We start from the raw sequence: 26625 nt of genomic DNA, 5'->3' as shown, positions 1-26625 counted from the left end.
AACCTCTTGCTCTCTGCTCCCCGCCCCCCGCTGAGTTCCCTTGACCTTTCACATGTTATCATTGAACTAGGTGGTGTTTGCTTTCACGGCTTCTCTCAAGCACATCTGGTGGTGTCGAGAGTGTGCAAAATAAAGCAAAACTATCATGTCGTTCTGTATAAAACAGACAGGCAAGGTCTAATTGGGCGAAGAGGGAAGAAAGGGCAGTGACTGAATGTGTCCTGTCTTTACTGCACTGTGGGACCATGGGACCGGGCGTCTACCTTCCACAGATCTGGGGGAAAACACTCTGAAAGAAGCAGGTGACCACCAGCAACATGCAGAAGACAAGACTGCCAAGTTTTATTTACTTCAAAAGGACATTTCCAGGGGCATCAGGAAGCCACAAGTTAGTGTTGTTAAAAAAAAAAAAAAAATCAAACATCTGCTATAAAGTGCTGCATTTAATGAAAACCACCTAAGACAGAAAAGGAGACAGGAGATCACCATAGAGGACTGGCTGCTCAGAGGGAAGTTTCTGCGGCAGAGCACCTCCCCGCCACCAAGAGGCTGGACACCACCGGACAGCAAGTCACTGTCATCCAGCGGCAGAGCTGAGGCGCTGGCCCAATGCGCTGAACTCAAGGAGGCACTTGGAGTTGAGGAACCTGCAGATGTGATATCCCAGGAGGTGGGGGAGGTCTGGAACCCGCCCTCTGTTGCCAGGGCAGATAACCCGAGGGCAAGTTATCCAACAGCCCTACACAGTCTCACTAGGGTCCTGACTGCTGGACCCTCCTTCTCCCAACAGCAAAAAACACTGAAGACAATTCAAGCCATGCCTATCCTCCTCCCTCTCTCGTCTCTCCCCCACCCCTTCACAAAAGATACTACAAGGGCAATAGTTCAGAGCTCTCAGGAAAGGGGATCTGGAACCCTTTGGAGGCCGAGAGGCATAACACAGTGGTGTGGAAATTCCTTTCATCTTATGGCACTGATCTAGGTTAGACTGGATTTCTCCTGTGCTCTCTCACCCCCCGACGGACATACTGGCAGCAGCAGATCTAGCAGCAGCAGATCTAGCCTTCGATCTGCACTGGGATTTCCCAGCAGAAGAGATGCTGGCCTTTGTCGCCCAGGAGCTCCCACTGCACCACCAGTTTGATCTGGAGAAAGAGAAAAAGAATTGGGAAAAATGAAAGCAGGACCTTGCCTCAATCCAGAACAGGTTTAACTATGACTCCTAATAACAAACTGCCTAATTCCTCAGCTCTCTCTTCTTGAATCACGCCATCAGGAGGGCTGCCTGGGATGTGGGCACGACCAGTGCACTTGAGCTCACAAGAGCAAACCAAGTCCCACGTGTGATTCGGTGTTAGTGGCGCCACACGCTCACCTCACTGATGCGTGGGATCTAATTCCTAAAGCGTTCTTGTCCCTCTGAGATGAACGGTACACGACGAAGCCTTGCACGGGAGGTAATTTTACATTTAAGCAATTTCTTATAGATTTGGCAATCCGATCCAGCTTTTTCCAAGCATAACCAATTAGGAGCAGAGAGCAGAATGTCAGATTCGTAGGCATAATAAAATACCCTGTTACTGGTACTGAAGATGTCAACACACAAAGGATGTCCGAAGAAGTTTAGGACTGTATGAATAATTTCTGGAACAGTAACGCTTTGTAGCAAAATAGCTTAGTTATATCTTGAACTTTTTTTTTTTTATAATAACACACCTCATTAGAAATCTCTGCTTTGATTTGTATAGTATGGACTGCCCCTTCTCATTTTTTTTTTGAAGATTTTATTTATTTATTTGACAGAAAGAGATCACAAGTAGGCAGAGAGAGAGGAAGGGAAGCAGGCTCCCCACTGAGCAGAGAGCCTGATGCGGGGCTCGATCCCAGGACCCTGGGATCTTGACCTGAGCCCGAAGGGAGAGGCTTTAACTCACTGAGCCACCCAGGTGCCCCTGTCCCTTCTAATTCTTAATAAATCTCTGATAATTTTCCAATCCTTTCTTATGTAGATAATTGCTTACCTGTTATTAGTTACTACCTTTAATTTGTATGTTTTTTTACAACACATGAGTGACCAGGAAACCTGGCTTCTGGAAACTTGTAAGTTTTTCAAGACTAGAACACATTAACTACTGTTTCACTTAATGCCTAAATTAACATAGTTTAAGCCTTTTTTCAAATGAAATGTAATTCACTTAACAATAACTACCATATACAAAATGCCTACTAGGTGGCAGGCCCTAATCAGACACTCCATGTTAGGGACCAGAGACTCAGAAATGCCAGTGATTTTATGGATACTCTGCAAATTAATCTACAAACCTGTTCTTGACCTGTAGGGTCTCTGACACCCCTTAAACACAGATACCTGCTATTAGAGTCTCTTTGCAATGTTCTTCAATGACTTGCCATTCCTAAAAAATAATTGGCCAGGCTGCTGCTGGGTTCTCCTTGATTTCCTTTCCAAAAAAAAAAAAAAAAATGCAGCTTGTTTTCCTTTACGGAAAACAGGATCCCTTTACTTCCTCCATTCTTATCAGGATTCCTCTTTTTTTTTTTTTTTTTTTGGTGAGTAAAGCCATATATTAAGTGAAGACACAGGAAAAGCTCTCAAGAGTGAGAGGGGTTCTGACAGGGCTGCCCATCAGGATTCCTATCTTTAACACATGTCCATTCCAACAGGTTCTGCCTCACAAGTTTCTGGTAGGAAAAGAAGCAGGTATAGCAGGGTGAGTCAGAGGGCAAGGTAGGGGCTGGAGACCGACACAGGGGAGAAAGAAGTGTGTCGAGAAAGTGACCTTTCTACTGTGGAGCTGGGAGACTACTGCTCTCTTAAGAGATTAATGGAGAAACCAGGATTTTTTGATAACTTGGCATCTTGAACTATTTAATATCTGCCTACAATCTTTTTTTTTTTTTTAAAAGATTTTATTTATTTATTTGACAGAGATCACAAGTAGGCAGAGAGAGAAGGTGGTGGGGGGAGAGCAGGCTCCCTGCTGAGCAGAGAGCCTGATGGGGGGCTCGATCCCAGGACCTTGGGATCATGACCTGAGCAGAAGGCAGAGGCTTTAAACCCACTGAGCCACCCAGGCACCTCTGCCTACAATCTTTTAACAGTGCCTAGGTTTTGGGGGTCACAAGGCCTGGCTCTAGATCGAGATGTAATGTTTCTGAGCAGAGTGGACTCTGTTCCAGTGCTTAACACTGGAGGCTCAAATTTCTTCACTCATAAAGCAGATGTAATATTGCTCAGCGAACTGTGGTCAGGAGGACGGAGGGAGACAGTGTGTATCAAAATGGCGTCAGGAGGCGACAAAGAACAGAGGGCTGTGGTGAAGAGGATCTGCCTTACCTCAGGGTTCCTAACACTCCCACTCATCTCCTCGCCCCCCAAGCTTCTGCTGCTTCATCACAGACAGATGAAGGACCCCGACCCCAATCTTCAATTCCTGCCCCCTCCCCTCAGAGTTCTCATCTGGTCACAGGCCTTCGGCATCCTGAACGACAAGGTCACTTACGGAGGGGTACTCATTCTTCACGGGCAGTTTATTCAGGTAGCTGTAGGTCTTGTCTTTTTGGATGGGGCAGTTGATTCCACTCTTACAACCATCAGCCTCAGGAATGGGAAAGGGAACTGGGACGCCCAACACGATGCCATGCACCACAGCTTTGCTACTTTGAGACAGAATATCTAAGAGGAACAAAAGAGAATTAGATAGTAAAGGGAACAGCCTATTTCTAAACCCTAAGGAAAAAACTCAGATATGGTCCCAAGCAACGGCACTGCAAGGAGAACAAATCATCAAGTCTGTATTTCTTCATTCCTAGAGTCTATTTCTCTTTGTACTTATGCGTAATACCTCTGTGAATGCTACAGAATAAGTATTCACTCTAAAAACAAAACAAAAAAAGCAACCAAGACGGTTGTTTTTTTTGCTCTCAGTCCCACCTTGCTCTTAACGGTCTTTCGGTTTCTTGGGGGAATCAGAGCTATGTAAATAACCTTATCCAACAAAGTCATGGAGTTTTTTTTGGCAGTATACTTTGTTAATTATATCAGCTTCTGTCAAAGTGCATAGGATATCTTACGGAGTTTTAGAAGACTGGTCTCTGGATTCTCAAATCCTGCCTGCAGGATTCCATTAGAAAATTAAGAACAAAATGGAAAGGGAGCTCCACAGAAATGCCATGGGCTATAACAGGAAGAGAGAACCCTTTAGAAACTGGCTAAGATCAGAAAGAAGTATATTTCTTGCTCTCCCTCTAACCTCCATATCATAAGATGGGCAGGTAGAAGGAATAAATACAGTAAAATCAGGGCAACTAACTAGCTATTAGGTTATCCTGGAGATCTAGAGTACTGGCTCTGTTTTTCTCTCTCTCTCTCTTTCTGGGTTGGGGATTACTCTTGTTTACAAAGCACATTTTTGGTTTGGGACAATAGAAGGGGCAGGGTAACATCCAGGAGAGAAAACAACTCTAGGATTTACAGCTGTCTTTAGGTTTAAGAACAGAAGATGACAGGAACGTTGAGATTTCTTATCAGACTGTCCCATCTAGTTCCACAGGATAGAAAGTGAAGAAAGGATTCAAAGTAGATGCCCTTTCTAGAAATGAAGCTCAGATTTTTTTTCTTGGGTCCCCAGCGAACTCCCTTAGGAAGGTAAGTCTGAGCTTTGCACAGGCTGGAAGGGAGGTCACGGACGTCCTGACTGCAATGCCTCTGCCCCACGTCCCCGTGTTCATTCCAATACTTGAGACTTGTTAGGCTTTAAGATGAACTTGAAGGCAACAGCCACTTTTACTCACTACTGGTGAAGGTGACATTGACACTGTAAGACTGGCCTTTGTGCAGTTTGCAGGGCTGGGTGGGGCACGGGTTCACATTCAGTTCCTTTATAACGCCAACCCCAGAACCTGTTAAACAAAAAGAAAAAATGAATTGAAATAGGAGGGAAAATAAAGCACCTATGCTGTCCCCTACGTAAGGGGAAGATGCCGTGACTTCCAGGAAACTCTTCGTATTTGATGGCTGAAGGGGAATGAAGAAAATCAGGTAAGTATAAAAAGGCAGCCACCCTGCTCTGTATCTTGGGAGGGCTACACCAGGGAAGGTCATCCCCACTCTTCCTTCCATCCCCATGCAGGATTTATTTTTTTAATTTTTTAAAAAAAGATTTTATTTATTTGATAGAGAGAGAGAGAGCGAGAAAGGGAACACAAGCAGGGGGAGGGAGAGAGGAAAAAGCAGGCTTCCTGCCGAACAGGGAGCCAGATGTGGGGTCCATCCCAGGAACCTGAGCCCAAGGCAGATGCTTAAAGACTGAACCAGCCAGATTTAAAGCAGCATACTTATGGCACAAGTGATGGCTCAGGGCTCAGGGATGCCATGGAGACTGGCTGCTCCTGAACTGACCTCCCCCCCAACCCGACCACCCATGCTCTTCCGATCCTGTCCTGGTTTTGCTCCAAATTGGTGGTCACCGAGCTTTGTATACCCCTACCAGTGAAAGCAATCTTAAGAATGCATCTGCAGTATACAAGCGTATACTCCAGCTCGGAAACACATGTTCTTCAAAATAAGTGTCTCTGCAGTCTAAACAAAGACAAAAGTGCTATTTGTTCCCAATAAATCCTTGACCTAAACGGGTTCAGTAAAATCGTTCAAAATCCCACTGTCTGATCCAGGTCCCTGAAACTGGACAGCTGAATGGAGAGGATGCAAGCAAACTGCATGTTAACACCATCTACACCAAGGAAAGCTTTTTTGTTTTTTTAAAGAGATTTTATTTGTTTGCCAGAGAGAGAGAGAGCACGCACAACCACGGGGAACGGCAGGCAGAGGGAGAGGGAGAAGCAGGCTCCCTGCTGAGGCTCCATTCCCAGGACCCTGGGATCAAGACCCAAGCTGACGGCAGACGCCCAACCAACTGAGCCAGCCAGGCGCCTCTGGAACATTCCCAGCTCCCCAGGAAAGCTTAAGCTTGGCCATTCAGCCATCAAGCCTGAGAGATAGGCTCTGGGACTGACACCTGGGTTTGCAATCTCACAGGCTTCAGGACTTACTGCAAAACCTCAAAACAAGATACTTCACCCCTCTGGGAAGAGTAACAGTGACTGCCTCATAGGGTAAGTGAACTAACACACTTACAGCTCTTAGGTAAGTGTTTGCAACGTAGGAGCGCTATGTAGGTGTTCATTTTATTACCATCTCATCGGGATTTGGTCCTTGAATTTAATCTAGAATAGCTGCTCCTGGGTGGGTTAGCAAGTTCCTTTTTTGACACAAAAGGTGGGCCTCTCCTTTGCAGTCACCAGGTTTGCTCAGCCCATTGGATACAAAAAGAGAAGCTCATGTCGATGCTCTTGGCCTTCTCGGCCTGTACCTGCTCTTGGCTGGGACAGTTTCATCAAACTGACCAACACTGCTCCAGGGAGGTCTGTAAATAATAACTTGCGGCCCCTTATCCCCAGCTTGCTTCTCCATCATGGGCAAAGTTCTCAAAATACACCTGCAAGAACTCTCTTCTGCAAGCACTGTCTTCCACTCACTGTGTCCTCCTATCTTCTACAGACAGGAAAACAGATATCCGGAACTTGAATCAACAACCTACTGAAAATCAGTGCTTATGCTAGAGCTTTCAACGTCCACTTCTACCTGCTTCTTTCCAGACTGGGTCATGTGTTCTAGGAGGACCCGAGGAAAGGGCAGTACTTGGAGCTCCTTCATCCACTTTTACTGACAAGAGGTGCTTGGACTTTCAATGTCCACAGAACAAACTCTTCAGTCCTAATCGGCAAAAATAGCAAAACCAGTTTGCTTGGCCGCATTGCTTACTTGAGGAAATACCACTCCAGGGGAAAGGGGTCAGTGGTAAAGCGGCACTTGAAAACCCTTTGATGTGGGCACTGACGTTTTTACACTGTTATTTCCCAATTCAGAAGTCAATTGAAAATCTTTAACTGAAACCATCCTTCCCTTAAGAAGTTCCTGCCATAGGTGTACATCTGCTTTTTTCAAATGAGAACAGTATCTGGATTTGGTTTCCATAGTTGTTGTTTTTAATGTTAATTTAATATTACCACTGAAACCCAAAGTGGTTCACAAACACCCACTAATTTCCTACAGCTTAGTAGCTGTAAGAACTTGGTAAGTTACTCCATGTGCCTGATTCCTCATCTGTAAAACAGATCCTGAGGGCTGAATGAGTTAATAAAGTTAATATAACATCTTCATCCAAATTTGGTCACTAAGTTTAGTGGAGAGAAAGGCAGTAATTTGAGGTGATAATAGCATCTTTCAAGTGCCAGTAGTTCCGTGGAACGGCATTTGTTAAGTATTAAGAGGTCTGCAGTCTTTACTCTTTAATCAATCCTGTCCCCTAGCCCAACTTTGTTTTTACCTCAACATAAATTCTGACGATATAGTGCAGACTATCTATTCCCTCATTTACTTTTTCAACAAATATTTACTGAGCAGTTACTAATACCTGGGCACTAGATACAAAGGATCAAACTTATTCTCGTTCCCACTCTGCTGGGTGACTTTGGGTAAGTTACCCCACATCTCTGGAGTTCAAGAATTGACTCCAGGATCTCCAAGCTTCCTTCCAGCTCACAGATTCTATAAAAAGTCTTCTTTCACTTATCATCCCACCTTTTCACTTCTGGAAAGTTCTGCTCGAACAAATAATTCCATAGACTTGACTATTTAGTACCCGCCCCTCCCCACTTGTATTTCCCAAAAAGGATCAGAGACAAGAGTGGGTTATGTGTCACAAGCTGTGACCAGCAACACGAGTTTTACGTACAGGAGGAAACAGTGATTAAGAATCACAAAATTATATAGCCCAAGGGAAGCGGCAATGGAGTAAATTATGAAAAGGAGAATTGGCTTTTGACTTGTCAGCAAAAGGGAAATTAAAAATAAAAGCAAGCGGCGTGGGGAGGGAGAGGTCATCCAAGATACGAGGCGTACACAAAGTTCTGCGCCCCACCGCTCACGCCCCGCGCAGCACTGGGATCTCTAGTGGTTTGCCCTACAAACTTTAGGAAACTTCAGCAAAAGGCCCAGCTCCAGGAAATGTCCAGGGATCCCAACCACGCGTCTCAGGAAAGAGACAAAGTTTTCTGCCGTTGGGTTTCAACGCCCGCAGCTTCTCCCCGACCTCGGCCCACTCCAGCGGCTGAGCCTGGCCGCCCGCGGGACCCGCCCAACCTAGCCGGGGGGTCTCGGCGCGGGGTTCCCATGGGGGCTGCTGCAGAGGGCGCGGGAATCTCGGGCAGGTTGGGGCTCACCGCAGTCCTTGAAATGCACCGGCTCCGCCAGGGCGGAGGCGCCGAGCGCCAGGAGCAGGAACGCGGCGACCAAGAAACGCATCGCAGCTAAACAGGTTCCAAGCGCGAGGAAGGAAGAGGGGATCGTCCCAGTCACAAGATAAACCTGCCGGGGCGGGCCGGGGGAGGAGCCTGGTCAGGCCACTCATCACCAGCATCCAGGGCGGGCCCTGCCCGCGCCCCGCCCCCCGTCCCGGAGAGCCAAGCTTGCCTCAGTCCCGCCCAGACGCCAGCTATCTCCGCCCATCTGGTCGGCTCCGCGGCTCCGCAGGCTTGGATCCATCTCCGCCCCGACGCGCCTCGGGATTTTGTTGGTGCGCCTTCGCTTCCGTAAGTGGAAACATTTCTAGCCAATCAAATCCCTTCTCCTCCAGCACCAACCAATAGGTGTGCTCGGAGGCGGGGGTCTCTGTGGGTCCCGCCTCCGAAGGCCCAGGTGGAGAAAAGGATTGGGGCGACGCGGGGGGCGGGGTTTGTGGAGGAAGATGGCTGCCGTCCGCGGGCTAACTCTAACGGCCGCGGCGCTGAGAGCGGTCACTCCCTGGGCAAGGGGCAGGTACCAAGCCTACAAAGGCATCTGGGAAGGGTGTTAGTTTCTCCGCCTCCAGAACTAAGGGGGGAACGAAGGCCTGCGGGGGAGGCGAGGGCTTGGCGTGAGGCTGTCCGGGTGGAGGTCGTCAGGGTTGCCGGGAGGCTGTCCAGGTAGAAGTGACCAGGTGCCCCTCTGCTCCCGGGCTCATCCCCCTCCCATGTGCAGCAGGCTCCTCGCGGCCTCTCGCGGACCTCAGGCTCGTCGGGAAGCATCGTCCTCCAGCCCCGAGGCCGGCGAAGGGCAGATCCACCTCACCGCCAGCTGCGTCCAGGTAGGAGGCCGGACGCGGGACGGCGGTGCCGGGGCGAGGGCCAAGAGTGCGGGGACTTCCCCTTGGCCCACCCTTCTGCTACCTCTTGCCGGGCATTCTTGATCCCCGTTTTTGCATTTCAGAGACTTCTGGAAATCACCGAAGGGTCGGAATTCCTAAGGCTGGAGGTGGAGGGAGGTGGATGCTCTGGATTCCAATACAAATTTTCCCTGGATACAGTTATCAACCCCGACGACAGGCAAGAAGGAAGGGGTGGGTCCTCAGAGAATGTGTGGGAGGGATAAAAGTGCACGTTTGTTTCGAATTTAAAAGGTTTGCTAAGAACGCCCAACACCACCCTTCTCACACAGTGGGAATACAGTGAGGATTTGTTGTCATGATTCAGAATAACTATATTACAGGAGGGAAGTTGGCCTGTCTAGGTCCTTTGCGTAGTCAGGCTGGACTGGATTCCAGGCCTAAATCCCTACACCTTTACCAGTATTCATTCCATTGACCCTTTTTGCCTCAGAGAGAAGCAACACTTGTTAGAGGTAATAAGGAATGCTTCTCCTGTATTTAGAAAAACAGGATATGCACCCCAAGGGCTCAGAGGGTGTTATGGTTTTGGTGTTTATGATAGTCCTTAATGTCTTCCTCCTGTCTTTTTCAGGGTGTTTGAACAGGGCGGGGCAAGAGTGGTGGTTGACTCTGATAGCTTGGCTTTCGTGAAAGGGGCCCAGGTGGACTTCAGCCAAGAACTGATCCGAAGCTCATTTCAAGTGTTGAACAATCCTCAAGCTCAGCAAGGCTGCTCCTGTGGCTCATCCTTCTCTATCAAACTTTGATGTGATGACAGGTGACCCAGAGATTGCTGCCACTTGTTCCAATTTGAGGAAGCTAGGATTAGTAGAATTCTAGAGGTTTCCTTCCAATCATATCCTCCTCTCAGTTTTATTTCCCTCAGTCCAGGAGTGTTGTGTTTTGCCACTATTATTTTCAGAATATGAAGCTTTTACTCTCAGTCTGTTTTCACTCACACATTTCTAAGGCCAACCCTCTAGGTGCTGTGATCTAAGATATACTAACTGGCTGAAATCCGCCCGCTATAATCTGTAGAGCCTCCAGGGTTCCAAAATTTGGAGTCACTTCTCGGGTGCTTGTACATAGGTGTATAGCTATGTATAAAAGCTCCATTCTGAAGAAAGTCCTTAGTTACTGGTGTTCTGGATCAGGGTCACAGATTGGGTAGCTTGAACACTGGTTACTCGGCTAGAAAGGATGAGAAAGGTGAACGGAAGTTTCTCTTTTTCATCTCACTCTTCCTGAATGTGCTAGTGACACCCTTCTTTTTCTTTCTTTTTTTTTTTTTTCCTTTTCCCCCCACATCCTTATTTTCTGTGCTGCCCATTCCCCGCTTCCCATTTGTTAGGGTAGATACGTTTTCCTCTCTTACTCGCAGGTCTGCTAGATTCACAAAACCAGTAGTCCATCACCCAGGAAACTTGGATCTAAGCCCCACTGATAACCTGAATCATTTAAAAAATAGGCCTCATACTCTGTACTCAGACAGACATTTCAAGATTCTGTGATTATTCAATGACTGAGTCTTTTTAGGATATGTTGCTTTACTTATCTTATGGTGTAAAATGTCTTTGGTCTCATGCATAGCAGGAAGGGGTCCCCTTGTTGGTAAAGGTAATAGATGGTTAGGGATTTTCTTTCAGGTTGGATTACCAGATAAAATGCAGGATGCCCAGTTAAATTTGAATTTCAAATAAATAATTTTTAGTGTAAGTGTGTCCCAAATATTTTATGAGACATATACTAAAAATTACTTGTTGTTTATCTGAAATTCAAATTTAACTGGGCATTGTGCATTTTTATTTGTTAAACCTGGCAACTTTATGTTAGGGTTGCTGAAAGAAAAGCTCTTGAAGACACAAATTCCAATGAATTTTAAAGTACTTGTTTGGGTATGGCACTTAATTAGGCTACAGAGCTAGCAATAGTTGTGACAGTGTGTGACAGTGCTGGGGGACCCAGAACTTCATGGACAGACAACTAAAAAAAAGACAGAAATACCACCACCATGACAAATGATTTATTAATGCTCACGTGGGGAAACCACAACCAAATTGCTTCTGGAAAAATTGTTGGTTAAACTCTTGTTTTCCTCAATAGCCTAAAAGTTCATTACAGCAAAAACTTGCATTTCTGAAGTGGATTGGAATTAAGGTCATTCAGCAAAAGAATTTACCATTAAAAAGGGAAATGTAGATTTTAGAGACAAGATGAAGCTTGGGTACTTACATTTTCAATATGGGAAAACCTAGGATTTAGAGAAAGCAAGCTGTTGTGTGTACAATGTGTACAAAGAGGAAGGAAGGGACACTCAGAAACCTGACCTTCACAGATTTCCATGGGAGGGGGTAGAAAACAGCGTATCATGGGAGCGTCTGTTTAAGTTTACTAAGACATTTAAAGTTGCTGCCCATACCTGGGCCTAATTAGATTTTCAGCGCAGTCTTTTCATCCTCTTTAAAAAGAGATTTTGCTACCTTTTGAATGTTAGAACATATTGTTTTAAAGAGTGCACTTTATTTTTATTTATTTTTTTAAATAAGCTCAATGCCGAGCATGGGGCTTGAACTCATGACCCTGAGATCAAGAATTACATGCTTTACTGACTGAGCCAACCAGGTGCCCCATGATTTTGTGATTTTAAAACTCATGCAGAGTAGGAGCTTAAATGCTTTAGTTGCTAAGTAAACCATTAAATTGCAATGGTCACTTAGATAGGAACAGAGTCCCTTTGAATGCCTATATCTAAGTACCTGCTGTTAATGGGGAGAATTGGGATTCTGTGTTTTAGAAAGGGTGGGTTTGGGAGAAATCACCTTACTTTATCACACTAGAAAGCCTCATGAGAAAATCCGCAGTAGTAGTAAGAAGCTTCCATTGGAGTAGGATAATACAGAAATTTTAACAGCAGAGAGCATAGAGAAATAATAGCATCAAGGGGATAGAGGGCAGTTTGCTTGGAATAAATAGTAAGCTTAGTAAAATAGGTTTAGGGTCTTTTGCAGGCCCTTTATGATCAGGTGCCCTCTTTCTGGTAAAGACCAGCAGATGTTTTCACAAATTTTGCTTACTGTGCAAATTCATTTAGGAAAACTTGATACTCTTTTGGTATCCATTGGAAGATTTTTTTGCTTCCCCATTACTTTCAAGGAGAAAGGCCTTATTGTTGAAGAATTGGTTTTATTTATGCAAGTTAGAGAGTGTTTGGGGGTAGCATACCCTGCCTTTGCCCTAGTAAGATATGATGCAAGAAGCAGAAGTAAGGGAGCCTGCATCTGCTTTATGTTGTGAATATGCTTTTTTTTTTTTTTTTTAATTTATTAGAGAGAGAGAGAGAAGGAACAGGGGAAGGGGCAGAAGCAGACCCCCCACTGAGCAGGGAGCCCAGTGTTGGGCTGAGCTGGATCCTGGGACTCCAGGATCACGACCTGAGCTGAAGGCAGATACTTGACCAACTGAGCTACCCAGGTGCTCCAGCGTATTTTTTTTTTTTTTAAGATATTATTTATCCATTTGACAGAGATCACAAGTTGGCAGAGAGGCAGGCAGAGAGAGAGAGGAGGGAAGCAGGCTCCCTGCCGAGCAGAGAGCCTGATGCTGGTCTCGATCCCAGGACCCTGGGATCATGACCTGAGCCCAAGGCAGAGGCTTTAACCCACTGAGCCACCCAGGCGCCCCCCCGCCTTTTTTTAGGATTTTATTTATTTATTTGAGAGAGAGAGAGGGAGAGCACTAGTAGGGGGCAGGGCAGAAGGAAAGGGAGAAGCAGACTCCCCACTGAGTAGAGGGCCTGAGGCAGGGCTCCATTCCAGGACCTGGAGATCATGACCCAAGCGGAGGGCAGATGCTTAACTGATTGAGCCACCCAGGTGCCCGTGTTGTCTATCTGCTTTATGTTGGTGGCTCAAAAGGGGAGGGGGGGCTCTTAGTCAACATCCAGATCTTACCTTGTGGTGGAATCATACTCTTCAGTTATGTGATTGCTAGTGACTAGCGGTATGTGAGCTGTAGGTGTCCCATCCACCCTTAGTTTCTTTGTGTGGGAATGTCCACAGATTACAAAGGATTAGGAGAAAACAGGTTTAGAAGAGATTAGGAAGGGCTACTAAAGTAGGTGTCCAAGAACTTTCTAACTTTTCTAACTTCTAAGAGTTGAAACCTGTTAATTCAGTCTCCTTTTATACAGCATTGAGTGTATATAGAGAAGCAGGCAGCACTGATTGTGTGGCGGCGTCCCCCTTCAGTACTGGCTGAGAGCGGATCAGTGCCGCTGGTAGTGCCTGGAACCCAACATTGTCCACTGCAACATAGTTACGGTTTTGCATGTTTGTCTGAAAGGCGGGAAACTCCTCTACTTTTCTAGGTATCTAGCAGTGGTGTTTCTGATTGCTCTTTTAAAAAAAATCCGTTTGCCCTTTCTCCACAGAAATGCTACAGGGCTATTTAAAGAAAGTTTGCTTTAAGAAGTTCAGAAATAATTATGTGGCTTTAATTGTCAGATAAATATATAAAGAAGGGAGCATTTAAGCAGTCTATGGCCAAAGCTGTATTTAAAAATATTTTATTTTTTTGGAAAGGTAATACACATGGTACAAAATTCAAAAAGACGCAAAACGGGATACAGTGAAAAGTCTCCCAATCCTGTACCCATCCACCCTGTCACCCTCCCCACAAACCACTGTTGTTTCTAAGAATTTACCCTATAGGTATAATCCCATAGATATAATGTGAAATAACATATACACGAGAATATTCATTATGGCATTACTTATAATAGCAAGAGAGGGGAAACAATGGAAATGTCCATCAGTAGGGGACTGATTAAATAAATTATGATTTATCTGTTCAATGGAATAATATACCATTATAACATAGAATGAGACAGTTCTTTATGTGCAAGTCTGGATTAAGTGAAAACAAAGTGCAGAACAGCATGCATAGGATGCTACTTGTGTTCTTGATACAAAGAAATATGTGTATGTGCATGAAGTTGTTCCGGAAGGGTAAGCAGGAAGGCGAGGGCTGGGAGGCGGCGCAGCGCCAGCGCGGATCTGGAAGAGTGGTAAGAAGTTCTCTGAACCGTGGGGTGTGAGGCGGAGTGGCGAGGAGGTGGTCAGCAGATACCCAGGTGTCTTTCCCCTTTCTTTAGACAAATAGCAGCACACGGTCTACTCTGCTCTACAGCCTTTCCCCGCTTGTCTGTTTGGATTTCTTATCAGGACATTTAGAGCCATTTTTTTTTCTTTCATTTTTGGGCCCCCGTAGCAACTGTTTGTTTCTGATCTCTTTTGCTGTTATAAGTAATGCTATAATAAATAACCTCTTACACGTGTCATTTCACATTTGGTGAGACTATATCTGAAGGTTAAATTCCTAGAAGGGTCAGAGTAAGTGCTTCTATAATTTTGAAAGACATCGCCATATTACCCTTTTCAGAAGTTGCGTCCTTTTAAGGCCCTGTCAGCTGTGTATGTGCATCCCTCTTTCACCAGAAGCTTGCCAACTAGGAGTCTTAGCAAACTTCTGATGTTTGCCAATCTGACAGCCTTAAAAAAGTGTCTCAAGTGTGATTTTAACTCACATTTCTTTTGTTAGGAATATTTTCATATGTGTAACGATGTATTTTTGTCTGCTGAAAACATCTCAACTAGTGCAGCGACAGAGCAAATTGTTTAAACCCTGTGTGTCTCAATTTACTCATCTATACATTGGGAATAAAAATAGTAAGTGGAATTGCTGGATGATTAAATGAAATTTGTGGTCAGCACTCAGTAGAGTGCCTGGCACATAACAAGCATTCAATAAGTTACTATGGGATGGCCGACAATTAGAGCAGCAGGTAGGACAGGACAGATTAAATTAAGAGAATAGCATTCATCTCCATGTCTTCAGGCACATGGAGTCTTGTTTACTTACGTTGCCTTTCATCAGACAAATGCAAAGGCAGAGCTTTCCTTGTCTTAGAAGAATAAAGAACCTTTTCCCGTTGGATCCCAATCAGAGGCTCTTGGCAGAGCTGTCAAAAGGATAGGCACATCCTCGTGTCTAACATTTAGACTTAGCCAACATGGTAAAGAAATTTAGTTTAATATGAAATAAAAACAAAAACAGGAGCCCAAATGTACATTTCTTTATTCCACTGTGGTTCTCAACTTCTAGCTGGCCAAGGATGGAGTGGGTCTCTACTTGTAAACTGAGAGGGATGCCAGCCTGCCTTCCCGTTCTTGAAGGAAAGACAGCAAGGGCTTCTGAGTAGAGAGAAGAAACGACATGGGTAATCTGGCTTCCCCTAAACAAGACTGCACTGTATTTCACGAGCCAGAGAACAGACCCCTTTATTTTTAGTACCTCAAACTGGTACCCACAAAAGGAGAGCCCAGGAGAGATTTGTGTCGTGTAAGAAGCAGTGTGTATTTAATACAGGTCATCGGAGATGGGCCCCGTCCTGTGGCAGCCTTGCTGTGGGGCACAGCAGCTGTCCTGGGTAGACTGTGAGTGCTTACCCAAAGCAACCGAACATTTTCTTTAGCCTTGTTGAAAGCCTTGGCTCCCCCTTTCTTATCACCTCCCCATATTTTCCGTATTGCCCTCTTGCTGCTTTCTCAGTCTCTGTGCTCCCCTTCATTTGTGTCTCTTCCACTCAGCAAGCTGGTATCAGTCTTGCTCCTCTTAGATGAGGGGATCTTCTGCCCCTGCCTGGGGCCACAGCACTGCTAACAGGATGGAGATGTGGCAAAATCTGGCCCAGACAAGCTTGGCTGCCGTGATGGTTCTTGGGAGGAGGACTTGGAGTCATTCCCCAAACTTCCGCCAATCCTTTTTTGCTCAAGAGATACTGAGGACCATACCCGGGCAGATGTGACCTCTGACCCAGCTGTGGAATCATCAGGATGTTACGTGGATCGTGACTGGGAAAGCGTGTCTGCAGTTTGAGTCCGAACGACCTTGCATGTTTGCACGGCTTGAGGGGGTGGATGAGGGCCATCCTCTGGTAAGCATCCCACAGCAAGGCCAGGACAGATGATAGGCTGATCCTCACGGCCAGTGGCTGAAGCATTAAAGCATTTGGTGGTGTCTGAGCCAAGCAAGGGCATGGTGGCAGGAAGACAGTGACAGAAGCTCACAGCCAGGGCCCAAGCTGGGAGAGCTGAAAAGCAGGCAGGTCTGGCTGGGAGCTGGGGTGCGGAGCCTTCTGCCTGCTTCTTCCTGATGTCTTCCCAGCTAGGAAAGCCTCCTCCAGGCCCCTGCCTGTGGCTGGGGCCCATTTCCAGGTAGCTGTCCACACTGACCCCTCACTGCTACTCCTTGGCAGTGCAGTGTGGGGGGCCTGCCTCGGCCACGTAACCTGGAGCGCAATGGCAGCGGTAGGAGCCCTCGGTGTTCTCGCAGTGACCGTGGGCACAGAGTGCAGCAGGCCCGTTCAGGTCATCACATTCATTCACATCTAAGAGGAAGGGAGGGAAGAGAGCCCTGTAGGGAACCCAGGTGCCTCTGCCCTGCAGTGGAATCCTACATGTGGCAACCAGAAGCTGAAGTCACTGCCCAAAACGAAGCTTCTCAGAGCTGGTGGTAGTGAACCCACCCTGTGCCTCAGAGTGACCATGCTCTCCTGTCCCTTTCTTCTGCCTAGGAATCTCCATGGAAAGGATTTTCTAAACCCAGCAGGAGACCTTCCTTTGGCACGCTCTCCCCGCTTGGCCTGGCTCCAGGACGGCCCACTAGGGGGCAGCAGTGGATTTTCCAGCTACCCTAAGTTCAGTCTGTTTCTAACAGAGCAGTAGGGCAGGTCCAATCTCTCCTCCTAGAGCCATCAGGGTCCTCCTGCTCCCTGGGCATTCATTGCCACTCAGATTGACACTTACCCACGCAGGCCATGTGGGCCATATCCAGCTGGAAGCCCTCAAAGCAGTCACAGGTGTAGCCCTCCCTCACGCGCACACAGCGGCCATTCTCACAGCCGTTCAGGATGCCGCATTCCTCTGCCTGAAACCCTTCGAAGCCGGCCTGGTGCTCTGGTAGGAGGGAGTCAGAGAAGGAAGCTGAGGCCTTGCACCAGACCCTGGGGCCCTCACCCTCCTCATGAAGGATTGCTGCTGTTGAACTCCTAAGGTCAGGGTTGGGAGCCTCATGGAAAGCTGCTGAAACAAAAGGCTGAACCCTTAAGGAGAAAGTATGTCTCCCCTTGGGGTGGCAGAGACGTGCCATGCTCTACGGGTCAGCTCCAGGAGGGCCGAGATGCACTACTTTCACAGCGCCAGGGCCCCGGCAAGGGGGGGGGCGTCTACAGTTTTGGTTTTGTTGTGGTTGGTGGTGGTTAAAATCTTTGCATAGTTTTTTTGTTGGGGGGTGGGGAGGGAGACTGGCAGCAAGAGGGGATTAGCCTCACTCAACACAAAGCAAAACTTTGGGATCTGCCTGAACCTCTCTAAGCAGCTCCCAACCCCTGAGAAAGACCCGACCCTAGTCCCCGTGCGGTCTTAGTCTGATACAGTGGCTGTGCCTGTGGTAGCTTCGTCCATCGCACAGGTACCAGGCCCGACTTCTTAGAATCCCAGTCCCGTGCACGGGTCACCACAGCAGGACTTTAAAGTGATTAATAAGCCTTAATGCACGTTTCAGGCCACCAGTGTGAGCTTGAGGAGCCGGTCATTCTGCATACTGTGAGTGGCATGGAGGGGGAAACAGAGACTGGAGTGTGCCTGCTTTCTCTCGCTCTCTCAACGCCCTTAGGGAAGCTTTTGAGGGGGAGGTGGTGTCCTGTACCTCTTTGTGTCCCCTGTCCCAGTTCCTCAGTAGGCTCCGACTAGGCATTTGGAGTTGGCCCTTGAGGGACCTGTGAGAGGGCCTGGTGCGTCTTTCCTCCTCTGCGGCCTCACCCCCCCACCCCGGAGTTATTAATTAATGCGAGAGGCGGTGGAAGTGAAACAGCTGTGGGGCCCACCACTTCCCCACGTGGGCAGCAATACAGACCTGGCTGGCTGGCCACGTAGTGGGGCTGGAGTTCCGAGGGCTGCAGGGGTGACTCAAGAACCGGCAGGTGGTCCCCGGCACGGCTGGCTGTGTTGGGGAAGGCTGGCTCTGGGATGGTGTCCTCAGGGCCCAAGTAGTTGTAGAAGGGGGCCCCCTCGGGGCCGTAGAGGCTGTAGTGCAGGTCCTCGGGCCCAGGGCCGTACTCATAGCCTGGCCGGAAGTGGACCCCCGCCTCCCGCTCCGCTTCAATCCGGGCCACATTGCACAGCTGAGCATAGACCTCTGTCAGGGAGGAGGGAGAGAGGAAGCTGCCAAGTTCTGGAAGCTAAGGCCTGGTGTGCTGTTCCCCGGCTCACTGCCTGGGGAGAGGGAACGTGCTGGGACTGGTCCCCTCTGGGAGGGAGTTGCTGGCAGTGCTCTTCTCCCCACCCCACCCCCCGCCCCGCTTTGTCCCCAAGCAATAGGGATGGGAGACAGGGGCATTCCCTTCCCTAGGGCCCCTCCCTCCCGAGTGGGCACGGGTCACCCTTCTCACCAGAGCTCCTGGGGGGGCAGAGGGCACACTGCTGGCTCCAGGCCTCGCCGTCCTGGCAGCAGCATTCTGTGTAGGTGGTACGGCGCCCGTGCAGGGGCTGGCTGCACACATAATTGGTGACTCTTTTCCAGCAGATGTCCGTGTGGATGTCGTGGTCAGGCAGGTCCTCTGGTGGCACAGGGCCCGGAGGCACGTGAGCCCTCCCAGCCTACATCCAGTCTCCCTGCCGCCCCACCACTCCAGCCTACTGACCTGTGCTACTGGTGCTGTTCACGCAGCGCTGCTGGCTGAGGTCCAGGGTGAGGGGAGGGCTGCAGAAGCAGTGGAAAGAGCCTTCAGTGTTCACACACTCACCATCCTCACAGGCCATGTCCTGACACTCGTCGTGATCTGTGGTGGCAGAGAGATGGAGGGGATGCGTGGGGCGGTATGAAGGCAGCTTGCCCACAGACCGGCTTCGTGGAAGGAGGTTTTCTTGTAACTGATAATGAGGAGTAGCTCCCTGCTTCCCCCTCCTCCCCTGCTCCAGCCCCGCCTGGGAGGCCCCTCCCTGGGGATCCCTTTCCAGCAGGGGCTCACATTCGAGCCCGGACAACCCCTCCAGCTCCCCTGCTGCAGTGGGGGCTCCCAGCAAGGATGGGGCTGGCCGGCGGGGGGCTGGGTGAGTGGCCCGGGGTGGGGGTGGGGGGGGCGGCGCATCCTCACCCTCGCACAGCCTGCGTTGGGCATTGTAGTGGTAGCCGGGGTGGCACAGGCAGATGTAGCCAGGCACCGTGTTGAGGCATCGGCCATTCTGGCAGAGACTGGGGCCGAACATCACACACTCATCTGCATCTGTGGGAGGGCAGAGATGAGGGGAGAAGCCGAACGAAGCAGAACATAAGACTAGGGGCTCCAGAGCCAGACTTGCTGGTGGGAATCCTGGTGCTGCCACCTGCTAGTCAGGTGCCTTTGGGCAACTTGCTTGAGTTCTCCTTGCCTCAGTCTCCTGCCGAAAAAATGCGGCTGCTATGACTTAATCTCTTATTGTTGTTAGGAAGATTAGAAGGTTAATATAGTTAGGTGCTTACATAGTGCTTGGCACATAACAAGCACTTAAGGAAAGCCACTTCTGTTTCTGTTCTCTTTCTGTCTCCAGCTTCAGGATTAGGGCAATGAAGGGCTCAGACCTGAACTACCCACTTTGAGTGTGGGTTCCCCGAAGTTTCTGGCTTTGTAAGTGGGGCCAGGAGGAAAAGCAGCTGTCTCCGTACTCCCCACCCCAACCCTGTGCCCCGTGACTGCGTTAGTCGTGGCGTCGTAGTTTGTTCTGGAGGGTTCAGCCTCTGGAGCAGAGGAACCAAGGTCAGGTTGTATGGACACCTCCAGGAGGGGCTCACGTCAGACCCAGCTGCAAATCTGCAGGTAGTCAGCCTTGGGACAGGAACGAGGGAAGTGAGCGGGAGGCTGGGGCTACATGCAGAACTTCCCCCGGGGGCCCCCCGGAGGACCAGGCTGGGCCTCCTCAGGTGAGTGGAGTTTGGGGTGGAGGGTCTCTAGGGAGGTTACCTGTGTACGTGGTCTGTCCAAACATCCAGGCTCCGTCCACGGGGATGTAGCCTTTACCACTGGGGCAGAGCTCACTGAATTCAGCTGTGCAGGGAGGCATCCAAGCTTAGAAACAGGAGGGCTCTGCCCCCCTTCCCCTCTCCCCTTCTTTCAGCGTCACCCTACAGAGCTGACACTGAGAATTTGGAACCCTCAGGGCCTTACCCGAGTCCTCAGCTGGGCAGAGGGCACAGGCATCTCCCCAGCCGGCGCCCTGGGTGCAGCAGCACTCGGCCTGTGTGGTGTTCCGGCCCAGAAGGCTGGAGCAGGGCAGCTGGCCGTTCTGCCCGGAGTAGCATTCCATGCGGATGGGGCCTGCGGGGTGGTCTCCTGGTGGGGCCTCCGGAATACTCTGACCTGTGTGAGATAGACGCCCTTTATTACTGTCTGTCTTTGGCCCCCTGGGGCACCCTAGCTTTTGAATTTATTTTCAAGGCTTTACATTTATATCGCACCAGGAAGTGTACACCATGCTTTCACCTGTATTGTCTCACCTGATGCTCTGGACGGCATTTTATTATCAGCCGCCTTTACACGGGAGGCAGCCGAGGCTGTGAGAAGCCACATGACTTGCCACGGCCTCCAGCTGTAAGTGGCCCTGGCCCTAGTTCTTCTAGTGCCCGAAGCCGTGCTCTTTCTGGTATAGCGTCCTGCCGCCAGGGAGGTGCCCCCAGTCCGTGGTGTACCATACGGGCAGCCCCTCCATTCCTCAGCTCACACTGTACCCCAGCCCCTCCCACCTTTCCTTGTTTCAGGTCTTGCTTGCTTCTTCCCAAGTCAGAGGAGGCCAGCTCAGTCCTCGTCCGGCCTGGGGAGAGAGGCTGCACCCAACAGCTCTGGGGTGGGGCGCACAGGGGAGAGTGAGGCTCAGCTCAGCCTCGAGGCCCTCCTCACTGAAGGGCTCCCCGGGGTCCCTCGGGGGCTCAGTCTGCAGTCCCTGGGCACCTTAAGTTGGCATCCGTTCTTCCTGAGCCCTTGTAGGGTTGTCACAGCCCAGAGCCTCCGGGACATTCCCTGGCCTGGGACAGACATCCACTTGTCTTGACATTTGCCATACTCCGACTCCTCCCCCTGTTCTCCTCCAGTCCTATGTGGCACAGTCCTCGCCCACACGGCTCAGGGCCTGGCCCAGGCTCCCTCTCGGGAGCCAGAGCAGCGGAACCACTTTGTAAGCCACAGAGCGCTCATGTGTAATGATGCGGTAGAGTATGGGGCACGCTCACCTCCAGCCACCCGCAGGCGACACTGGCCCTCCTGAGCGTCGTACTCCTCCAGGTCACTGGCACAGAGGCACAGGAAGGAGCCCTCCACGTTCTCACAGAGAGCCGCCCCGCACACCGCCAGCATGAGCTCGCACTCGTTCACATCTGCCAGGCACGAGGACAGGCTTGGGGGTGGAGAAGACGCAGCCGGTGCCCCCCCGGCCCTCTGCCTCCTGCCCAGTGGGCAGATCCTCCCCTCATCCTCTCAGAAGAAACGGGCTAGGTCTCAGGGGCACCTCAGGGGCGAGCAGAAGGGAGTTAGCAGAAAAAAATGAGAGAGCATGAGAAGGGAGAGAGGAGAAGGGTGGCAGAAAAGGGTCACTAAAGGGACCAAGAGCAAGGGTTCCTCCCTCTGCGCACATTCTCCACATGTGCCTCCGGAGATGGCCGTGGCCTTCGCTGCTGTGCTCGCTCCCCCTGCAGGTAGGACATAGCCACGCTTCTCCTACGGAGCTGGTCAGGGCGTCAGCTATGGACTTCCTTGCCCACTCTCTGAGGACCCATTATGGAGCCGTGTGACCTTCAACGTTTCAGGAGGAGGGCCCTAGGGCCTCTATCCAGGACAGCTAAGATCTGTGGAGATGGGCCCAAGGACCCACGGGCCTTCCCTTCTCCGGCCCCGAGCCTGGCTGGCCTGCCAGCTTCTCACCAACACAGTCCCAGCCTGAGGACGAAGTCTCGAAGCCCTGGTCACAGAGACAGCGGAAGGAGCCGTCGGTGTTGTCACAGAAGCCGTGGTTCCCACACATGGTGTCGTTGGCACACTCATCTATGTCTGTGGGACAGTGGGGACCAGAGTATAGGACACACTCTTGCTCTCTTTGCTGGGATTACTTGGTCTGTTCACACCAAGGTCTGTGAAAAGTGACTTCTAAACACAGGACAAGAACACTCAAGAACAATGCCATTCCTCTTCAATCTCTCTATAAGCCCTGCTGTGCGGAAAACATGCAAACTTCAAACAGTTACAAAAACGGGGTCCTCAGGACAAAGTCGTTTCTACCTGGATACATCAAAAATAGGTGTCCTCAGCCCTCCCGGTTTCTACTCACCAATGCAGTCTCCAGCTGGGGCCATGTGGAAGCCAGGCTGGCAGCCCAGGACACAGCGGTAGGAGCCAGGGCTGTTCTCACACCTCCAGGCCCCACATACCGAGTCTCCAAAGTCCTCACACTCGTCAATATCTGGCCCCAGAGCCAAGAGAGGGGACAGAAATAGGTCACTGCTCTGGCCCCACCTCCTTGGCATTATAAGGTCACATCCCACAACCTTCGGGGTCCTTGATCTGTTACAAATTACTGTGCTCATCTCAACTCCAAAGCATCAAGTTCAAGATCATTTCTCCTGACCCAGCAGGGATGACTGTCTAGGTAGAGGACTATATGCTATTTAGGAAAGCACTGAGCTCCTAGATGCCTGTGATACTCCTGCCCCTCCCCCCCTTCTCCGTATAGCAGAGTACTCAATGATTCTCTTTATATAAAACCTTCACCAAAGTGTATTGCAGAAAATTGTCTTCATATCTGTCTCCCTTGCTCAATTTCAACATCGTCCATAACTGTCTATTTGTCCTAGCAAAAGACATTGAACCTAGCAGGGGTTTAATAAATGTCTGTTGAATCAGTTTGGCTTTAAAAACTAGATTGTGTGCTCTGCTGGCGCAAGGGTTATGATTATCTTCATTCGTCTTTGGATAGATCCTGAGTCAGCAGAGGCTCAATAAATGCATTATCCCTCAGATGATTAATCTGTGGAAAGTGCTCTGCTTCCTGGAAGCTGCCATTCCTGGTCCCGGGGAGCTGAGGACCAGGCAGGTGTGGAGGTGGGTAGACGTGGGGCAGCGCCCTGTCCACTCCCCCTGGAGCTCTTACCCACACACTCTCCGCTCTCTGGGGAGGGCTGGAAGCCGGCCTCACACAGACAGCTGAAGGAGCCCTCGGTGTTGACACAGTGTCCTCCCAGACACCGGTCTGTGACTGCACATTCGTCCACATCTAGAATAGAGACCTCCGTCAGCAGACCCAGCCACATGGCCCAGCGGCCCAAAGCAGCCTGGAGGAGAGCCAGAGGGCGGCGTGGGGCTCGGAGATCTGAGGAAGAGTCCCGAGCTGGAAGCCAGAGGCCAGGCTGCAGGCAGGAGCACTGGAATGGGGGCCCTATCAAGGGCAGATGGGTGACACTCAAAGGGTTCAGAGGGCACCTGTCTGTCGTTGACATTGCGGAGAGGCCCTGCTGAAAGACTCTGAGTGCCTTCCTGACACCTGGCTCCCTGTCGTCGTTCAGCCTCCCATCCCCGGGTGGGGCCGGGAACGCTGTATGTCCCTGCTGCTGGCGAGTGGACATGGCCAAGCTGGCTTCTCACCCTGGCAGCTGGTGCCCCCCTCTGTGCTGGCGAAGCCTGGTGCGCAGAGACAGAAGAAGGACCCGTGGCTGTTGAGGCACTCGCCATGGGGTGCACAGTACTCCTCTCCCACACACTCGTCCACATCTGCAAGGAGAAGGCAGGCAGTGGCGTCTCCCAGGCATGCTGCCACCTCCCCTCCCACCCCCACCGCCCACAGTGTCTGACGGGCACACACGGCCGCTCACCCTCACACTCGGTGCCGTTGGCCAGCCGGAAGCCTGGGGGGCAGAGGCACTGGTAGGAGCCAGCTGTGTTCTTGCACTCGCCTCCCTGGCAGCTGCCCCGGGAGTCTTCACACTCATCCACATCTGCAGGGTCACAAGGGAGCAAGGCGGCCCATGGGAGCACCTCCCAAGGACAGGAACCGATGGCGAGCTCTCCAGAGGGCCCTTCCCCTGCTGGGGGAGTCTGGACCCAGACAGGCATCGTCCCCTTGTGCAGCAGCACAGCTGGCCAGGGAGCCTCTGGGGAGCAGCATGACTGCAGCGCCTTCTGCTTCTGCTGGGCTTCTCCGGCTAACCACGCGGTGTCCCCGGGGACGCTCGGCCTCTGCCCGCAACCCCGGCCTAGGGCGGCCAAACCCGCTGCCCTCGCCATGGCTGAGAGCTCAGACTTTACGGAGAAGCAACGAGAAGACTAATGAGAACTCAGTGAAGGAAACAGATGCCGAGAACCTGAGGTCACAGAAACTAGACGCTTGAAGGTGGCCTACAGATTGCCTGGTCCAGGCGGATGTTTTCCAAAATACACTCCCAGCTCCCACCCTTACAGAGAACCCAGGAAGGCTGGACATGGAACAAATTCCCCTGTTTAGTGGCTCATCAGCCCCCAGACCCAGACTGGCAGTTGTCTTTCCAGTTACTGCAGAGGGAGGGGTGAGGATAGCTGTCCCCAGCTCACCCGTCCGAGGTGGACAGAGGGGCCCCTGGCCCGGAAGCAGCCCCTGCTGTGTCTGGTCACTCCCTTCTCTAAGGGTGGTGGGTTAGTCTCCGGACCACGCACCTCCCCCCCGCCCCGCCCCGTGCTCCCCTCCCTCATGGTGGCAGGGGAAGGGAGCTCTCACCTTCACAGGTGTGGCCCAGGGCACTGGGCTGGTAGCCCGCCTCACAGTCCCTGCAGGAGAAGGAGCCGGCCGTGTTGGTGCAGACGCCTGAGGGGCACACTCCCGGGAAGGCGCACTCATCCAGGTCTGCGGCAGATGGCCAAGCCGGTCACCCTGGGGGCCTGGGACGGCTCCCCCTACCTGGCCAGGCAGGGACATCCCCGCACCTCTGGCCTCCCTCTGTGAGCTTGTAGAGGCCTCTCTCCGGGCCCCTGGAGAGGGGCAGGCCCTGGCTGTGGGCCTTCTGTGGGGCAACCCTGTCCTCCTCTCCCTAGAATGCTCTGGGGGCGGCTCTACCATCAGCTTCCCTCTTGCCTCTGTGACCCTTTTTTTTTTCCCTCCTGTCATCACCTCCAAACTTGGGGATGATGACAACAGACGCTCTCCTTGGGGCCAAGTCCATCTCTAAGGTCCTCCGGTCTAGCCTGGAGACCCTCAGCATCAGCCCAAAGCTGGGGGACGAACAGATTGTTCTTTGGGAGGTAAGAAGGCCTATATTCTTCGTCCCCCTCTGCCTGTCCCTCCCCAGGGTTACCTTCACAGGCAGTGCCGTCCTCATTCACCCAGTAGCCACTCTCACAGGCCGAGCAGGTGAAGGAGCCCTCAGTGTTGAGGCAGAGGCCCGTGGGGCACGAGGCCCGGCTGGCACACTCATCGACATCTGAAACAGGCCAGGGAGCTCTGTGTGGGGCTCTGCAGGACAGACGTGGCAGGACAGCCGGAGACTGACAGGCGGGCAGGGGTAGGGCGAAGGACGGGTCTTGGCAGGATGGGTGGCTGGGTCGGCATGGTTAGGGATGTGGGCGCAGGGCTGGATTAGGAGGGAGTGTGCAGAGGGAAGGAGCTGCAGTTCGATTTGCCTGTAGAGGAAGGTGCTTTAGCATCTCTGTACCTTGGCAGCCCTTCTCATTGGAGGTGACCTCGTAGCCCTGCTCACAAGAACATCTAAAGGAGCCCTCCAGGTTGATGCACTTTCCATGGGCGCAGACCCCGGGGGTCAGACACTCATTTACATCTATGGAAGAGAAGTCCAAGAGGGTGGGCTGGCCTCCTGCCCTTCGTGCAGTCCCCATGGTCAGGCTTAGGGCATCTTAAAGATGAGGCCAGGGAATCAGCATTCAGAGGGGGCATAAGCCACCCTGGGAAGGCAGTGAGCTGGTTCCTGCTCCCGGCCCCACCTACCTAGGCCGGCCAGCATGCCCTTCCCGCCTGAGCCCACTGCGGCTCTGTCTGGTCACACAGAGCACTCTGCGTATGTCCTAGAAGAGGGAGCCAGGTCCTCCAGCCCTGGAGGGGCTGGTTTGGCCCATCTGAGGACACCCAGGATGACGTGTCCAAGACCCCTGACTCACCTTACAGTGAATCTAAACCTTTCTGGCCTCCTACTTGCCAACCAAACAGGTATGATTCCATGTTCCCAGCCCAACAAGCAGCTTCAGTAGGCGAGTGGGCAAGGCAGAGAGAGGCCGACCAGCGCCCGGGGGGCTGAGCGGCAGCCT

The 26625-nt window shown here is 51.0% G+C and overlaps 3 protein-coding genes across 5 annotated transcripts in view; 1 reads left to right on the top strand and 2 right to left on the bottom strand.

Moving 5' to 3' along the window:
- Positions 1-318: 318 nt before the first annotated feature.
- NPC2 (NPC intracellular cholesterol transporter 2) lies at positions 319-8529 on the bottom strand. Of its 2 annotated transcripts, XM_080809457.1 has the most exons (5): positions 8302-8529; positions 4813-4920; positions 3522-3694; positions 1030-1145; positions 319-647 (listed from the first exon to the last, which is right to left on the bottom strand). In XM_080809457.1, the coding sequence occupies exons 1-4, from the start codon at positions 8381-8383 to the stop codon at positions 1059-1061; spliced, it is 450 nt and encodes a 149-aa protein (XP_080665583.1). In that variant the 5' UTR covers positions 8384-8529; the 3' UTR covers positions 319-647; positions 1030-1058. The 2 variants fall into 2 exon arrangements, with proteins under 2 accessions (XP_080665583.1, XP_080665582.1); XM_080809456.1 differs by having other exon boundaries at positions 319-1145; positions 8302-8455.
- Positions 8530-8807: 278 nt separating this feature from the next.
- ISCA2 (iron-sulfur cluster assembly 2) lies at positions 8808-14606 on the top strand (the record flags this gene model as incomplete). 2 transcript variants are annotated; one of them, XM_080808134.1, is made up of 4 exons in its annotated part: positions 8808-8896; positions 9098-9203; positions 9326-9441; positions 9856-14606. In XM_080808134.1, the coding sequence occupies 4 exons, from the start codon at positions 8826-8828 to the stop codon at positions 10028-10030; spliced, it is 468 nt and encodes a 155-aa protein (XP_080664260.1). In that variant the 3' UTR covers positions 10031-14606. The 2 variants fall into 2 exon arrangements, with proteins under 2 accessions (XP_080664260.1, XP_080664261.1); XM_080808135.1 differs by having other exon boundaries at positions 8826-8896; positions 9101-9203.
- Positions 13819-26625, bottom strand: part of LTBP2 (latent transforming growth factor beta binding protein 2) — a gene marked incomplete at its 5' end in the record, with an annotated part of 100177 nt that continues 87370 nt past the window's right edge. Inside the window, 17 exons of the mRNA XM_080808133.1 lie at positions 13819-16710; positions 17129-17278; positions 18237-18518; positions 18772-18939; positions 19024-19161; positions 19477-19605; positions 20320-20403; positions 20524-20715; positions 21582-21725; positions 22270-22395; positions 22673-22804; positions 23492-23614; positions 23983-24108; positions 24210-24332; positions 25088-25213; positions 25662-25787; positions 26019-26141. Of these exons, the coding sequence (XP_080664259.1) occupies positions 16565-16710; positions 17129-17278; positions 18237-18518; positions 18772-18939; positions 19024-19161; positions 19477-19605; positions 20320-20403; positions 20524-20715; positions 21582-21725; positions 22270-22395; positions 22673-22804; positions 23492-23614; positions 23983-24108; positions 24210-24332; positions 25088-25213; positions 25662-25787; positions 26019-26141 (2438 nt within the window). The 3' untranslated portion in view covers positions 13819-16564. The remainder of the gene's footprint in view (positions 16711-17128; positions 17279-18236; positions 18519-18771; positions 18940-19023; positions 19162-19476; positions 19606-20319; positions 20404-20523; positions 20716-21581; positions 21726-22269; positions 22396-22672; positions 22805-23491; positions 23615-23982; positions 24109-24209; positions 24333-25087; positions 25214-25661; positions 25788-26018; positions 26142-26625) is intronic.

The sequence above is a fragment of the Martes martes genome (assembly GCF_963455335.1).
Source record: "Martes martes genome assembly, chromosome: 7".
NCBI lineage: Eukaryota > Metazoa > Chordata > Mammalia > Carnivora > Mustelidae > Martes > Martes martes.
The sequence above is the reverse complement of the archived record's forward strand: the minus strand, read 5'-3'. Positions and strand labels throughout refer to the sequence as shown.